The sequence below is a fragment of the Brachyhypopomus gauderio genome, unplaced genomic scaffold (assembly GCF_052324685.1).
Source record: "Brachyhypopomus gauderio isolate BG-103 unplaced genomic scaffold, BGAUD_0.2 sc365, whole genome shotgun sequence".
In the NCBI taxonomy this organism is placed as follows: Eukaryota; Metazoa; Chordata; class Actinopteri; order Gymnotiformes; family Hypopomidae; genus Brachyhypopomus; species Brachyhypopomus gauderio.
The window spans coordinates 45,694-63,188 of NW_027507186.1; the positions used below are offsets into that span (position 1 = coordinate 45,694).

General features: G+C 45.4%; 1 protein-coding gene across 8 annotated transcripts in view; it reads right to left on the reverse strand.

Moving 5' to 3' along the window:
* mical2b (microtubule associated monooxygenase, calponin and LIM domain containing 2b) overlaps positions 1–17,495 on the reverse strand; it is a 47,487-nt gene that overhangs the window by 23,904 nt on the left and 6,088 nt on the right. For all 8 annotated transcript variants that reach the window (XM_076996133.1, XM_076996137.1, XM_076996135.1 and 5 more), the window contains exons 2-13: positions 15,914–16,270; positions 11,537–11,744; positions 10,702–10,818; positions 8,985–9,086; positions 6,260–6,415; positions 5,364–5,464; positions 4,649–4,906; positions 4,355–4,470; positions 3,841–3,967; positions 3,644–3,734; positions 2,990–3,137; positions 1,823–2,022 (exon numbers count right to left, since the gene is read on the reverse strand). In XM_076996133.1, coding sequence (XP_076852248.1) covers positions 1,823–2,022; positions 2,990–3,137; positions 3,644–3,734; positions 3,841–3,967; positions 4,355–4,470; positions 4,649–4,906; positions 5,364–5,464; positions 6,260–6,415; positions 8,985–9,086; positions 10,702–10,818; positions 11,537–11,744; positions 15,914–16,174 — 1,885 coding nt within the window. In that variant the 5' untranslated portion in view covers positions 16,175–16,270. The remainder of the gene's footprint in view (positions 1–1,822; positions 2,023–2,989; positions 3,138–3,643; positions 3,735–3,840; positions 3,968–4,354; positions 4,471–4,648; positions 4,907–5,363; positions 5,465–6,259; positions 6,416–8,984; positions 9,087–10,701; positions 10,819–11,536; positions 11,745–15,913; positions 16,271–17,495) is intronic.

A 17,495-nucleotide genomic window follows, 5' to 3' on the forward strand; every position in this document is an offset into this window, starting at 1 on the left:
AAGACATGAGGTCACGGGGATGGGGGTGTGGTGAAGACATGAGGTCACGGGGATGGGGGTGGGGTGAAGACATGAGGTCACGGGGATGGGGGTGGGGTGAAGACATGAGGTCACGGGGATGGGGGTGTGGTGAAGACATGAGGTCACGGGGATGAGGGTGTGGTGAAGACATGAGGTCATGGGGATGGGGGTGTGGTGAAGACATGAGGTCACGGGGATGAGGGTGTGGTGAAGACATGAGGTCATGGGGATGGGGGTGTGGTGAAGACATGAGGTCATGGGGATGGGGGTGTGGTGAAGACATGAGGTCACGGGGATGGGGGTGTGGTGAAGACATGAGGTCACGGGGATGGGGGTGTGGTGAAGACATGAGGTCACGGGGATGAGGGTGTGGTGAAGACATGAGGTCACGGGGATGGGGGTGGGGTGAAGACATGAGGTCACGGGGATGGGGGTGTGGTGAAGACATGAGGTCACGGGGATGGGGGTGTGGTGAAGACATGAGGTCACGGGGATGGGGGTGTGGTGAAGACATGAGGTCACGGGGATGAGGGTGTGGTGAAGACATGAGGTCACGGGGATGGGGGTGTGGTGAAGACATGAGGTCACGGGGATGAGGGTGTGGTGAAGACATGAGGTCATGGGGATGGGGGTGTGGTGAAGACATGAGGTCACGGGGATGGGGGTGTGGTGAAGACATGAGGTCACGGGGATGAGGGTGTGGTGAAGACATGAGGTCATGGGGATGGGGGTGTGGTGAAGACATGAGGTCATGGGGATGGGGGTGTGGTGAAGACATGAGGTCACGGGGATGGGGGTGTGGTGAAGACATGAGGTCACGGGGATGGGGGTGTGGTGAAGACATGAGGTCACGGGGATGAGGGTGTGGTGAAGACATGAGGTCACGGGGATGGGGGTGTGGTGAAGACATGAGGTCATGGGGATGGGGGTGTGGTGAAGACATGAGGTCACGGGGATGAGGGTGTGGTGAAGACATGAGGTCATGGGGATGGGGGTGTGGTGAAGACATGAGGTCACGGGGATGAGGGTGTGGTGAAGACATGAGGTCATGGGGATGGGGGTGTGCTTGTTTAAAACGCTGCACTCTCAATACAGAGAGGCAAAGGTGCAGGGCTTTCCAGCCCATCCTCCAAACACACGATGCAAACCAGGAGCCTCCAGCTGCTTACACTCCCACTGCTGAGAGCAGAACGGTATGTACAGTGTACGTACAGTGTTCTCAGGCCCTGAACACTCTCATACTATGTAGCCCAGCACACGTGAGACGTGGCAAATCATCAACCATGCGAGATTAAACTTGTTGCTTGTGAAAATGTCAAAGTGCACTGAATTTTAGGCAAAGAAAAGGTTAAAAAGGTTAAAAAGGTTCTGTGTTGCACCGGGAGTGAAAAGGATGGTCAGACAGCAGAGATCTTGAGTGTTCCTTCACCTGAGTTTGGCTTTCTTTTTGGCGGGAAAGCTTCATTTAGACTGGTGTAAGGATGAGACCAACATGAGAACCAGCCAGTGCTATAGTACTAAAGATGTACCAACAATGTACAATAGCCAAAAGATGCAGGGGAAGGGGAGAGAAGAGGGGTGTGAACACTTGAACAGTAGTGAACAGCAAATACACAACAATACAATTATCCTCAAACTCCATAAAATCATGATACTGGGTTTGTGCTCCTTTTCACTCATCAGAGGCAACTTCAACCAGGCGGCCGCTCTCTTCCAGGCTGGTGAGGCACGCTCCTGGAGGAGGGCGGAGGAGGGTGGAGGAGGGCAGAGGAGGGCGGAGGAGGGCGAAGGAGGAGTGTACCTGTGGCGGGCAGGGCGGAGTGCTGGAAGGTCTCGTAGAACTTGGAGAGGTAGAGCACCATAACAAGCTTGTCAGGCTCCTGCTCAGCCTCCATCTCCTTCCCCGTGACGAGAGGCTGGATGCCGAAGGCTCGCTCGGCCACCTCAAACGCCAGCTGGTTGTTTTTAGCACAGTCAGCCTCGTTCAGAGAGTCAAAGTCACTGAGGGAGGAGAGAAGGAGGGACAGACAGCCCGAGATAGGGGGGGAGATGGAGAGAGAGAGAGAGAGAGAGAGAGAGAGAGAGACATACACGATGAGAGGAAGTGAGAAACAAAGAGACATACACAAAGAGAAAGAGAGAAAGAGGGGGAGAGGAAGAGAGAGAGAGAAAAAGGGAGAGAAAGGTAAGAGAGGGAATAGATATAAAAACATGAAGTCAGAGGAGGATGAGAGCCAGTGACAAACTTAAATGAAAGATGTGAGCAATAGGGGAGAATGTGCTGCCTCACTTTAACCATGTTGTGTGTGCATCATATCCAAGGTTAGCCATTATGAGCAGTGGCCAAACACTGTGAATGATGTTGGAAAGGACCGATACGTCTCCATGATTCAGAGACTGAAGGTGATGAGCTGCTTTGAGTCATTCACATTGACCTCATTATTAGCACCAGAGCCGCACTTAAATCACTCATCACATACAGGCCAGATTAATACGGAATCAGTAGACACGACAAGATTAACAGCACCAATAACGGCTGCGCCCAATTCATCTGAAGTGTGAAATATGGTGAGGTAGGTGTTACATAGCCATCTCTGGAGGTCTTGGAGAACAACACTGGGTGTGTGTGTGCAAGATGACCTCCTCGTTTTTGGTTATGCTCATTTAATTCCCCCCCTATCGTATAATAAAAGTCTGTGTTGTGTGTGAGAGAGGTGAGTGAAGTGTGGCCATTAATCACAAACCTCCAGAGTGGAAGCAGGGAGGAGGGGACCTTAGTGAGAACAGTGTTGTGTTCGAGGGCAAGCTAGTGGATCACTGATGTGAGAGGAATTGGCGTAATGTTTTCAATGTGTATTGTTACAAGAGAAAAAAGAATGTGTGTGTGTATATGTTGACATGCAGTTGTTAATACACACACACACACACACACACACACACACACACTCTTTCTCTCTCTCTCTCTCACATGAGGTCCGGGCGTTGGCGGTGGATGAGGGCGCACAGGGCCAGGCCGCTCCTCCAGGAGGTGGTGAGGTCAGCCACGTCCACTCCCCGGTAGCCCTGCGTCTGCTTCTGACACCACAGCAGCAAGCGGCTGGGCTGCACCTCCCACTCTGACGTAAGGGGACACGGTCAGCAGCGAGCCGCGCCTTCACCACACTTCACCACACTTCACTACACTCGGCCCTCTCAATTAGTAAACGGGCAAACGAGCCGTAACAGCACACGGGCTTCTTCTGTTAAACGTGCACCGCCAGGTGTTGTCAGCAGCGTGATAATAAAACACACCACACCCATATTACTAAAGGAGAGTATACAGTATCATCACCCACAGGGGGGTGAGATCAGTGAGCACTAGTGTCTGTCTGGCTGACAAAAGCAGGAGCGTGAGGTTCTGCACAGGCCCGGCACAGTTGGAGATGAAAGGGCAGGTTCAGGTGTGAAGGGCTACAGACCAGGATGCCTGAACACGGCTCCATTACACAACTAAACACAAACAGAGCGCCTCATTCATTTTAAATGTTAGCCGGGATATCAGAGGTTTGTTCAAGGACGGTAAAGCCGAGGAAACACCAAAATGAGTCGTACAACAGACTGTATTATGGTGGCTGTGGCTCACCTTTTCTGGACATACTTATGGACCTATGGGCAGGTCCACCACGCTCCACTGAAACGGAGTTCTGCTCCCCCTTAATGTACAGATGTCGAACCTGGAGTGATATAGCAGTGGTATAGCAAGATGATTCAGAAGATGCACGTGGTCTTTTAACGTGGAAAGCTGTTAAGGTAAGAAGGTGTGTGTGAACGAGGGCCTACCTGCTGTGGCCGAACACAGCTAGAGTTGAGGTTGGGGTAGCGGGTTGCTGGGTCTATGGTGTACTGTTCAAAGTTCTTGGTGATGTTTTCGGCTGTGGTTTGAGGCAGAAGTCTGTAGATGCTCTCCCTAAGGTTAAACAGAGGAGACAAATGAACTACTACCAAGTGAATGAAATGGAGTTGCTACAGAGGTCAAAGAACATAGCTAAGTGATGTGCTAAAAGTATTTAAGAAGTTAGCAGGTCAGGTCACTGCCGTTGTGAGAAAGCCTTGTGTTTGACAGATTTACTTGAAATAAATTCATAAATATTTCAACTCCCATAAAACAAATAAAAGCTGACATTTTATGTCTTTGTAGGGACTAATAAGAAAACAACAAACTTGAAACTTGTTTTCATTCCTCTCCTCAGTTCTAAGAAGCCTCTAATGTAGAGGCACAAGCTGTTCTCCAGAGACACAGTCCAAGCATCAGCTGGATTGTGTGTGTGTGTTTGTGTGTGTGTGCTCCGCTGACCTCTCTGACAGTAGTTCCAGAGGAGTTTTGCCCTGAGCCCATCCTTTCACCATCCACGCTGTGTCAAACGCAGCCAGGAAACCTCGGGCACAGCCCGTCCCCATGGGCCAGAACGGCTGTGGGAGCCAGAACACAGCACCGTCACTCGTCCTGTACAGGAACATCTCCCGTGGGATTTAAAACTGGTGGTGGGTAGATCATGTGGTTGTGGGCGGTTTGCGTCCTGTCTAGGTAGGTTCTGTGTGTGTGTGTGTGTGTGTGTGTGTGTGTGAGTGTGTGTGTGGGGAGTCCCACCTCCAGAAGGCTGTCTCCAACCAGAGCCACCAGCAGCTGGTGGCCGTTCTTCTCCCTGACGAGTGCTGCGTTCTCTGACGCATACATGCAGGTGAAGTCAAACATGGCCACGTCGGGCTGGCTGTAGTGGTTGATGGCGTAGTCCAGAGAGGGCAGCTGGTAGTTGGTGCCAAAGTCTGCCGCCTCACGGGCGTACGACAGCAGAGCCTCCTGGTTGACGTTGTCGCTGTGTAGGAGACGCTCGGTCTCGATGAAGTCCTGCCACGCGGGACACGGGAAACACTCAAATATGTTATTACAAACACACACGCGCGCAGAAACACATCTTTACCCACCAGGTCATGATGGCAGTTGTGAGCTTCACTCTGAGCTCTATGGTAATGGTGAGTTTCCTTTAACACTCACTCACCAGCCTCTAATCCTTTCAGACAGCAAATTATCCCACAGAGTTGTGGGCTAGATTTACACACATACAAGTGCAGTGAGGGACATCTCTCTGAGGGGAGGGGCATGAAACATGGCCAGAGCTACCATTACTATTAAGTGCTAATAGGAATATGGACCGCAGACAGACACACAGATACAGACAGACAGACACACGCACGCGCACACACACCAGCTTGGCTCTGCTGTGAGTGCTGTTGAGACCAGAGGAAGCCCGGCACTCACGTGAATGATGAAACGTGAATGATGACACGTGAATGATGACACTCACGTGAATGATGACACCCTTGTCCAGCAAACTCTGCTTCTTTGCAGTCATGACAAAATAGTGTGTGTTGTCCCTGTAATACACAATGTTCTCCAAATCGATCCCTGTAAAAATCAAAATAACGGCTTCTTATGAACTCTGTGCTCATTATCAGGGGATTACATATGATTGATGACAGAGTAAAGTCAACAAACACACTGGCCAACACACACATGCACACACACGCACACACACACGCACACACACACACACGCCCACACACGCATATACACTACATCAGTTAAAATATGAAAACCCTCAATATAAATATACTCAATCTCATGGTAAGAATTCACCCATCTAGACTTATACTTTCCACTTCAGCCCTGAAAATGTATATCTAGTTGCTGCTTAGAGTGAGTAATACAGTAACCAGTCTATTTATGGCAACCCTTGGCTATCAAGGTGGTGCCCAGTTGGAACAACCCAAGGTTCATTAAAACACAATCACTTCGTTATACATACAGCTCTTACACACCAGGCAACACCACTAAGTATTTTAAATCATCACAGACATGTAAATTGTATAAAACCAAAATCAAATAGAACTTAAGCTCATTAAAATGAGATTTGATTATGATGCAAATTCCACACTGGTGTTGTATTACATGAAACAGTGTGTCTACACATCTGCATCCCAACCTCAGTCCTCAGACACCCTGAGAAGGTCCACGCTCCAACTCCCTCCCACCTCCTGGACCAGACAGGTCCATGTCCTGGATGCATGGTCCAGGTGTGCTGCAAGCTGTTACATGGCTGAGTGTGGACTGATTAGGCTCCCTGAGGACAGGGTTCTGAGAAGGAGCTCAACGAGGGAGAGTGTGAGTGAAGGCCATGTCTGCTGAAGGACGAGAGCTTACCCGTTTCCTCTTTAAGTTCCAGGAAGAACTTCTGGTTGAAGATGAAGGCCACACCGCTGATCTCCTCCACCTTGGCCTCTGCTGTCGTGTTGCGGTTCACAAAGTTGGCCGTGATGGCGATGGCCAGTTTTCCTCGGAACTCCTTCCTCCGAAAGCCTGGAGGACAACAACCACAACAACAATAATAATAGTCATCACCGTTATCATTGTCAGTCATTGTAGTGGAAGAAAAAACCCCAATAGAATATGGGTTTTTTTATTGTTGTTTATTTATTTTAGCAGAATAGGGTTTTTTTTAAATAAGCGTTTCAACAACATTGCAAACAATTTAAAAAGTTTATTTTCTCCTTTTTACATTTGATAAATAAAAACATAAAAATATGAATGAACCTTAATGAACGTATTTTATTTCAATCATTCATATAAATGTATTTTTTAACTATCAAATAGTAACAGAACTTTAAAAGACAGGAACACAGGTGTGAAAGAAATAATGAGTAACAACTCAGCTATACCTGCCCAACCAATACAGCACCTGCCCTAACGACAACCAATACAGCACCTGCCCTAACGACAACCAATACAGCACCTGCCCTAACGACAACCAATACAGCACCTGCCCTAACGACAACCAATACAGCACCTGCCCTAACGACAACCAATACAGCACCTGCCCTAACGACAACCAATACAGCACCTGCCCTAACGACAACCAATACAGCACCTGCCCTAACGACAACCAATACAGCACCTGCCCTAACGACAACCAATACAGCACCTGCCCTAACGACAACCAATACAGCACCTGCCCTAACGACAACCAATACAGCACCTGCCCTAACGACAACCAATACAGCACCTGCCCTAACGACAACCAATACAGCACCTGCCCTAACGACAACCAATACAACACCTGCCCTAACGACAACCAATACAACACCTGCCCTAATGACAACCAATACAACACCTGCCCTAATGACAACCAATACAACACCTGCCCTAATGACAACCAATACAGCACCTGCCCTAATGACAACCAATACAGCACCTGCCCTAACACCACACACCGACCCTTTGTAAAGTGAATGGCGAAACTAAGTGCACTCTAACCTATAATTTCAGTGCAGGCCAGAACTAGAAACCTCAACCTGCAATCTACCAGCTTCCATAAAGATGCTAAATGTTCCGACTGCAACAGTGTCCGTCTTGTTCAAATATCTCCCATGCTTAGACTCGAATTTGAAATATATATGAAAAGTTTGAAATAAATAAAGCATTGTTGTTCCAAGCTACCATCACAACTAAAATGTAAACAGGGCACATATCCATCAGGGACACCCATACTGCAGGCAACACAAAGACGTTCTCAACTGAATTATTCAACTTTAGGATCTGGTGACCCAAACAAGCTGCCCCTGGAGGAGAAGAGTGGCAGAGAAAGTTGCCCAGGCGTATCTGTGTCAGCAGGAAAGACAGTATCATGCTATTGTCATGGCAGCCCGGATCACATGCACAGAGCCGACTGGGACTTGGAGAGTCACACACTATTTTCTTTGGTAAGAGTATGAGCCAGTAGTACGAGTGAGGTAGTATGAGCCAGTAGTACGAGTGAGGTAGTAGGAGACTGTAGTACGAGTGAGGTAGTAGGAGACTGTAGTACGAGTGAGGTAGTAGGAGACTGTAGTACGAGTGAGGTAGTAGGAGACTGTAGTACGAGTGAGGTAGTAGGAGACTGTAGTACGAGTGAGGTAGTAGGAGACTGTAGTACGAGTGAGGTAGTAGGAGACTGTAGTACGAGTGAGGTAGTAGGAGACTGTAGTACGAGTGAGGTAGTAGGAGACTGTAGTACGAGTGAGATAGTAGGAGACAGTAGCTCAGTCCATCATCCTTCCTGACTGAGTGGGAAAGCTGCAATTAGGCAAACTGAACACCCTGATTTCAGTCAAACTGATCTCCCTAGTCAGCTTCAGTCATTAAATGTCATTAGAAGGTATACTTTATGAAAAACGTAACATTAAATAGCCAGCCAGGATGCTGTGACAGACATGTATCTAACGAATGACGTCGATGTGCTTCTGTCCAGTCTATCTTCGGTTTCCCCGTCTGCAGATCACCCAGAACTTTCCGCTGCTCTGAGCACATATTCGTTTTGGCCACGGTCTCCAGAGGAAGCCAGATAGGCCTGGTCAGCTTTCCATAAGAGTCATTTAACATTCCTGAGGTAAGACCGGGCCCCATGGCCAACAAACTATGACACGACAGAATGTAATGCTGAAATCACCTAGAAGAGCGAATTCGTCCCAAGAAAATCCTGAAATCCTGACATGCACAATATCACAGACACTGGTGAGTTCCCGGAATACTTTAAATAGCCTGAAATAATCCCCAGGCAGGAAACTTGTATGTGCTTATATCCATTTCTAGTGTAGGAGGAAATACACATTTAGAATGGGAGGGTTTTGTTTATTTAGGAACTCCTTTAAATAAATCTTCTATATGTACTGCTCGGACCAGTTCTTTTACCAAAGAGCCACTTCCTGTGTTGCTAATTACATGAGGTTAACGCTCCTGAGAACAATAAGTGTAGGTTCCAAGTTGAAATGTGAAGCTTTGCAAATGCAGTGATGTATTTATGTGAACTGCACAAGGCTTGAACCAGAAAGTGGGTTACTGTCCTTTTCCCTGGTCAGACACACTGTGTGGGAGTGGGGGAGGCTCAGCTCACCATCAAGTGTGTTCCTCCGCCCGTCCGCTCCTATGACAACATCAAACTCGTAGTCGGAGATGGGATGACCAGCAGGACAAATATCTGCCCTCCATCCATGACCTTTAACAAACACACACACGCACGCACACACACAAAACAAATATGAAATACTAAATGTTTCAGTGTAGCACTCATTGTAGCATGTCTGTTTCTTCTTTCCAGAGAAACAGACATGTAAAGGGATAATACAGGAGACCCAACCAAAAGTGGCCCTCATGACAAGCACTCACATAAAAGAAGTGCCCTCCATATTAATGCTATACTATCACATCTGCAGCACATGGAAATATGGAGAACACAAAGGGAACCCTCGTCACCATCGTCATTAACACTGCAGCAGCAGACGCAGCTTAGCTCCGTAATGGGACAGAAGCTCCAGGAGTTTTAGCCATCAGGGGTCACAAAGCTATGTAGGTGCTGTATGGATCCTGATTTCCCACAGTCTATATATAGACCCCAAGCTGGAAGCTTATCATGAGTACGGCATGCCAACGGTGAGTGGCAACGACACGAAAGAGCAACGGAATCCATCTCACCGTGCCCACATATCTCAAGGCAACAACAACAACAACAACAACAACTCCAAGACAGGACGACGGTCGACACTGCAACCATAATGTAAGGCTGTTGTGCTCCCAGGAACCTTTCGGCATTTCAATGTCAGCTAAAATGATCAGCTAAAACAAAAGCCCACATTTTGGAACAATCGCCATTTCGAATGAACATGAATACAGAAATTAAGTGAATATGAGATTGATGCTGATTGGAGAGATGAAATGTGTGACAAATGTGTGACAAAAAAAGACTAAACTGGGAAAGCTCAGTTATGGTATTGAGTGTCAGGTAAATTTGCCTGCTTTTTATTATTATTAAGGGTATTGGGGTGACAACTTAGGGAATTAGGTCACATGACTCCTATACAGACATTACTCAAATCCCACACTGACTGATATCTGTCTTTGGCCCATGATATCATTTTCCAACCACACCATTGTGTGGGCAGTGGTGAAGCTTGGCATGAATGGCAGATGGTAATGATTACTAGTCACAAATGGGAACTGTCCGTCAGCAGCACTCTCTCTTTCCATGATGTTGGAGGACGAAGAAAGCAGAGCTTGATGTCATGGAAGCAGTGGTTATTTTCATTGGAGCCATGATGGAAACCTTTACAATGTGTGAGAAAGACCGAGAAGACCTCCAAGCCTTCCTCGGAGAGCAAAGTATCAAGGTTACTCAGCCTGATCTATGAAAGGCAGCTGTGCCCAAGGCCAGGCCTGGTGATCCACCATGTTTGTTTCCAACCCTAATCCAACACACCTGGCTGTAATATTGAGAAGCTACTGAAGGGCTCGATTATGTGGATCAGGTGTGTTAGATTAGTGTTGGATGTAAACACTGTAGTGTTCCCCAGCACTGGACCTGGGCACCCCTGGTTTATCTCCACCTATTACTGCAGCGAAAAGACATGAGAACAGCAACCACTGCATGGAGATCAGATTCAAATGTATGAATCAGAGCACCAGGGTTTAATGGGTTGAGCTTTTACCCAACACAGCCCACACTGGCTGTACAACACAAGATTTTTAATTGCTTATTAACTGAGTTTTCTTTTTTTAAGAGAACGTAGAGATGCTGGAGGTTGAGGAGAGAAGGTGGAGATGTCCGATCTGCTCACCATCATTGTCCTGTTCATCACTGGGCTCCTGGAGTTTGAGGAATTCTACGTTGACGTGCACCTCCACCCCGAGGATCAGAGACACCTTTAGCAAGATCAGCTGCAGCTGTCGAATACCTGAACACAGAGACATGACAACAATAAACACCACAAACTCCATCTCACAGCAGTCGGGTCATCATGTTGGACACACGTGTGAATATTCGGTAGGAGGAAGGACCCATTTACACACTTCTAACCACACCGAGGAGTGTTTGGATATCTGTGCTGACTGAGATATGGAAGTAGAGACAGGATGAATGAGAGGGTTGGTGGCGAGCACAGGCAGACAGCAGCCTCTCTGAGACCAGCCCCACACCTCTGGGGGAGCAGAAACATTTGCATTATCGCCTGCAGCGTTTTACATCCCCTTTGCCTTCTGGTGGCCTGGTTTCATCACTGTATAGACAATAGAGCAGAAAGCCCAACATGCAGGGAAGGTATTCTAGACTGAGCCTCAATGAGAGATAAAGGCATTTGAATAAACGGTGGAATGAAAGACGGAGACGGAATGAAATGGAGAAACTGAAGTAGCAAGACATACAGCATGCGGGAGACAGGAGTCTTGTTCTCCACGAACTATTAAGAGTTATTTCTATAAGCAGAATTATATGATTCTGGAAAATTACTATACGTGACTTATGATAATACATTAATAATGGATTAAGGAGCTACGCTGAAGAGAAAAATGGAGCAAAGAGCTTGTCTGTGAAAATAATCTGCAACAGTTATGACATTTTTTTATTCACTGTATCTAGATTAATGGGGCACTCGGCCCCAAAGGACTTGTACTTACTGATATGGTCTATGGCTCCAGCACAGAATTTTCCATAGAACTTCTTAGCTCCTAGATTTCTGAGGTCATGGATAGTGTAAGGCCAAAGATGGAGGACGTTGTTCCTGGAGAAAGTGTCTCTCTTCTCCACCACCACCACCTTTGCTCCGAGCAGGGCTAGTTCTATGGCAGTGCGCAGGCCACAAGGACCTCCACCGATGACCAGACACTGTGGAAACGAACCAGTGAGTGATTGGACAGACCAGTGAACGATTGGACTGTTCTTATAAACACCAAACTGTATTTATGAACATGCAAGTCATCAGATAATTACAAAATATAATGGGCCTCATAATTCTTCACTAAACCACAACTGAGCTTTAGGGAAATGTGGAAATGATGCCAGGAATGACAGTATGTTATGATTTTCCTCTTGTTGCTTTCTAATTAGTGGTAGGGCCCTGAAATTTGTTGTCAGAAGTTGGGAGTCACAGCAAGTGTGGATACTTGGGGGAAAAAAGGAGGAGTGTAATGAAAAATGGACTGTATAATATTGTTTATCTACCAGGACACATATACACAAAAAAGAAGATGAATGATATCAACTCATTTAAAAACATGTTCGTCATAGGTGAGCCAAGGACTTTGTGCCATGTTAGAATGAGATGAGTGTACAGGTGTGTGTGAGCGTGCGTGTTTGTGTGCCTGCGTGTGTATTGTAACACAAAGTGTTGAGTCAACTTTGGACCGGCCAAACTCTGCAGAAAGTCTTTAATCACAATCATGTTTAACAACTTTCAACAGAGTCCAAGACTTGCATGGAAGCTTTTAATGGTCCGTTATGACCATGTGTAATATTCTACTCTTCAAAATTTGGCATCTTCATACAGCACTAAAAGCTGCATTAACATCACGGATGTGGTTCGTATTACGTGATCAGGATGCTTTTGTATGACAAAGACATTAGTCACAGCCAGTGTCCTCATTAGTGTTTACCTGACAATACATCACTGCTTCAAATGGTTCAATATTTTATAAAACATAAAGCCTCTTGTACAACAGTGATCCAATGATGTTTCATCACTCTTCATCCACGTTGGTTGTTTGAATGTATTTGCCAAGAGGTCTTGACAGTGACCTACTCTGTATTTATGTCCAGACAGGGGAGCACCCTGTGCTTCTGAGGATACGTAGGCAGACGAAACCCGTCAGTAGATAGAATCTGCAGACCACGTGCACAGCTAGAACTCCAGCTTGAATCAGAACCTTCCCATAAATCTTGGCATGCATAAGGAAACAAGTAAGTGCATCGCCGTATCTCACCGTATCCCAGAAACCACCAGGAGGCCAGTGCACAGCCAAAACATTTCTCTCCTGTTCCTCTGTTTCATTAAGCTGTTGCATATCTCAGTACAGCAGCTTGGTGAGGAATGGAAGGTGTGCAAGACTGTGGTGTGCGCCCGTATCTCTGTGATGGCATTACGCCCTGGGCTTCCTCCGTGGCAGAGGCGGCCTTTTCTGCACTACTCTGGGCACACGTGCTGGAGCAAAGCACACCATAAAACCCATGGATGTTTGTTTCTCTTCAGGCTCTACAGCATTTACACAAGAGCTTTAGTAGAGAAGGGCTTACAGAGCCTCTCCTACCCTGGCACACACAGCCAGGATGAGGGATTAGGTTAAGCTTTCTCAGGCCTGGGGGAGGACCACCAGGTATCACAGAGGCTGTAAAATAACCAAGCCAAGAATGTGGGAAGAGTGAAACTTAAATGGCTAAAAAAAGAACAGGAACCTGACATTTGGCGAAGGCTTCATTGCAGGGATGTCTTATACTACACAGAGCATGTATCTTAGACACGGACTAATAATATACCCTCAGAAAATCACAAAAGCCTTTAACAGCAACCATTTCTTAAAGCATTCTCATCAGCAGCTACAACATCTGCACACCCAGTGCACGAGTGCGATAGTTCAGCACCAAAGCAGTACAATCCACCAATAAACAAGCGGACGTTCAGAAAAAACTGTGACAACCTTTGTACAAAGACATACAATAAATAACATGCATAATCCTAAAGATCAGAAGGTATTAAGATACCGTTTCTCATTTAAAGCAGCACACCATATTGTATTGTAGAGTGCTCAGTCATTCATGTGTTTCTCTTAAGCTGCAGTCTGGCTGCAGCCGTCTTCCTTTATGAGCTCCTGTTAATTTTGTTAAAGACTTTTGGGGACACAAAGTCACCAACACCAAGCGAATCCCACAGAACCTCAGCAGTTAAGTCCATTAAGACTTGTGTAAGCCAGTTTTATTTTAAATAACAGTACATAATAACAAAGTACAGTTTTATTTTAAATATAACAGGCTAACTTGTTGTTCCTCTGTGTAAGTTAGTAAATGTGTGTACATTTAAACAGAACTGCTAACACCGTCTTTACCACAGACACAAAAAGCAGACTGTGCCTCTTTTATATGTTAGTTTCGATGCCCATACAACCCCCTGTTATTCTCTGAGTGTTTTCCAGTACTGGAGTATGCCTGCATTGTACAGTTTAGGGTTATCTCTATGCTAACATAGAAACATCTATTAACTCAACTAACTAGCAAGCTCTATGTTAGTTACTGCAGGCAAACACTATAAGGTACACTAACATGTTGCACAAGGAAAAGGATTCATCAACATTTAGAAGGACATCTAGCTATTTAGGAAAATGGTTGAATATTAGTGAGAAAGCTGTTTATTTTAAATGGCCATACTGAAGGTCTAGAACTTCAGCTGTGCGCCTTCAAAGAAATTATTTTTAAATTATTTAAAATTATTATTAATTAATAATTATTATTTGGATATTTAGAGAAATGATCTGCTTGGGTGGTGTGAAAGGGACACCAGGATGAAATGGTACCTTGGCAAAGAGTGAACATTCCTATATCATAAAACCAAACTACAGCTAATTGTGCATGGAATGGTCTTGCACCATCACTTCCCAGTTATACCCTGTGCTGTTTCTAGGGCATATCTTATCAAATGGGATTGTTAACAGGCTAGCTTCACAGAGCAATTGGCAGATATACACTTAACAGGTTAATGTTTTATGATAAAGCAACGTACGGATCACCGTAATCCTTTATGGGTGAAGCAGTTAAAAGGTTCTTATCAAGATATCTTTGTGTAATTACGACATATTAGTAACTATGGTAAATCCACCAATAATTATTTTGTTGTTTTTAACTATGTGCAACTCTAGCAAGTCCTGATTAAATAAATTCCTAGTGAAGTACTCTGCCTAAAAATACCCTTAATGATCTACTATGAAGTCTGCTAAAGGCCTAGTGTCTTTATGTCTCACAGCTGACCCTTGACCTCTGACTTGTTCAAAGGGCACTTCCTGTGCCAACAATGGCAATAAATGATCCTACTTATGGAAGAACAAAAACAGAACAACATGAGGTTTGGATCAGTCAAGTCCTACCAAACTAATTTGATTAACAAAAGAAGATAGGGAAACGACTTCTTGTTTGTCTTAAGTTACATGTCATTTAACTCCACTGAATTTCACAAAACTGATGTTAGAGATGTAGAGATGTGCTGGCTAAAATCAAAATACTGATCTGAGATCAGCTGAGGTTAAGGTGTAAATGTAGTCATGACATGTAGCTGTAGTCACAACAGCAACATGAATTAGCAGCACAAAGAGTTCTTTAGAAATAAGTATTGAGCTTGATGTGGGCCTGGGAGATGATATGAAATGAGTCTAATGTCCATTGTAGTTGTTTCTGAAGTGCAATCACCTGATGGAGACTACATTTCCCACACTATTCTATATAGGGATACTTCTAGGCACAATGCAGATTTCATTAATGGCACCAGGAACGTGTGCTTTGTGATGGCACAGTCAGAGAGAGGCTCAAAACACCACGTTTGGGAGGAAGTCGCTACGATAAGAAAACTTGTGATGAGGTCAGAGTGACCAGGGGATAAGAGGTCAGATTACACTACAAACATCTCATTACAAACATGGAGGATGTGTAGCAAGGGGGGCTAATGACATTAAGAGTTTTTCTTTCTACGTGTTAAGACGTGACCTGGACTCGAATCAGATCAGATTACAGAGGAGCAGTCATCTCATGGCAATGCAGTTGGAGTAGACTACATGCTTTGATAGTGACAGGAATGTAAACAGTTATGTTTCTATTGTTTTTGTAATGAAATGATTCTGTTATACACAGGAGGGAGTAGAGCAGTTCTCCCCAGTTCTGTTTAATTCCAGGCACTGTCTGAAGTCTTTTCATGCCTGTTTGTTAAAGCACTTGAGTACCTAAATTACTTCTAGAGTAAAAAGATCAAGATTCTAAATGACCCACTATTTTTTTCAGACCAAGCCCCGCCCCCCACCTACCCTTGTGTCAGCACATGCTTTGCCTTGCTTGTATTCCTTATGGTTGGCTCTTTTGTCCAGCTTGGTCCACAGGGCCTTGGCCTTCCAGGAGTTGACTGCGGCTTTCAGGCAGCTGTAGAAGCCTGGCTGAGTGGGAAGCAGGTCCAGCTGCCTGCACAGCACGCTGAAGGCTTGGAGGGTGCCCTTACACGTGGAGGCCTGCACGAAGGTCTCGAAGAGCTGGCTGGCCTGGGAGCCGCGCTCGTCATCAGCCTCCCCCATGGCTCCGCACCCCGCCCCCGCCCCACCTCCGAGGTGCAGTGGGGCTCGGTCTCTCACCAGGACCACACCGTCTCACCAGGCATGCCCGGCCAAAGCCTGCAGCAAACAAATCACAAAAGTGTCCGAATCAATCAGCTGCAAACCAGTGAAGAACTACAGACTCAAATCTAAATAATGTTTTGGCTTTGTAGCTCATAGTTTAAAGTGCACATCTTTTGATCTGTGGGGGGAAAATAAGCACAATAGTCACTTTCTAAAGAACGATGGAAAAATAAACATGCTGTCATGATGGTGATAAACACACTGTCATGGTGGTGATGAAACTCTGCTCATCTTCCCATGGCCTATACAGTGTCCTTCACAAGTGAGTGAACCGTGATGAAATGTCTGGTATATTGTCTCTATACTGCAGCACAACTTTTACTGTTTGTTATCTGTACCAACCAGCACATTAGATTTGAAATGAACTGCTATTTTGAGTATAAAGCACAGAATATTTACAGTATAGTGTGAACAAAAAATCATATCACACCCTTTAAATAAACAGCAGCTCTATTTCAGCAGACCAGAATGATAAATGATAATCTTAATGAAAGTTGTCAGGTTTTGTAAATGACTGCATATCCTTTACAATCAATGGGTGGATGAGGGAGGTGATTTCAGGCAGGTGTTAATTTTTCATTTTCAGTTTTTAGTCTCCAATTCAGCAAGTGAAATTCAAGTGCTGGCCTGTCAAGAGTCTTCAAACCTTCACCTGAGAAAAAGGTGCTTGGTACAGGTTAATATTTCTCTCCATAATGCATAAAATATTATTTCACCAATCACACCTACAGTGTGCCAAACATTTTATTTTGCCACAATGCCTTGACTATATCTCTTAGTACTTTATTCTATTCACCAGGCTTGTGACAGCCTGCGTTAACCACTGGCAGTTGAGAGACAACTGAAATAGACTTCAAATTCTGCACAAATGTGTTCCAGATTTTCTGTTATGAGCTCTCGGCTATGTACTAATGATGCCACAGACCTTCAAGAAACAACTGACAAGCCAGATATCCAATTATCCAATGATAAATGCATGCAATACAGTACAGTACAGATATAATGACCCAATATGTAAATACTCTCATACGGAAGGCATTATGGACTTGCCATTGTCTTATTTCAAATACTCTATGGTATATTTCATTTACATCACTTATCCTGAACTGTAATAACAAACTGTCAAACACGACTAACCAGAAAACGTTATGTCGTCAACGCTCTTAATAATTCTTCCACATTCACAAAGCAGCTGCAGCTGGGCCTATAACGTGTCAGG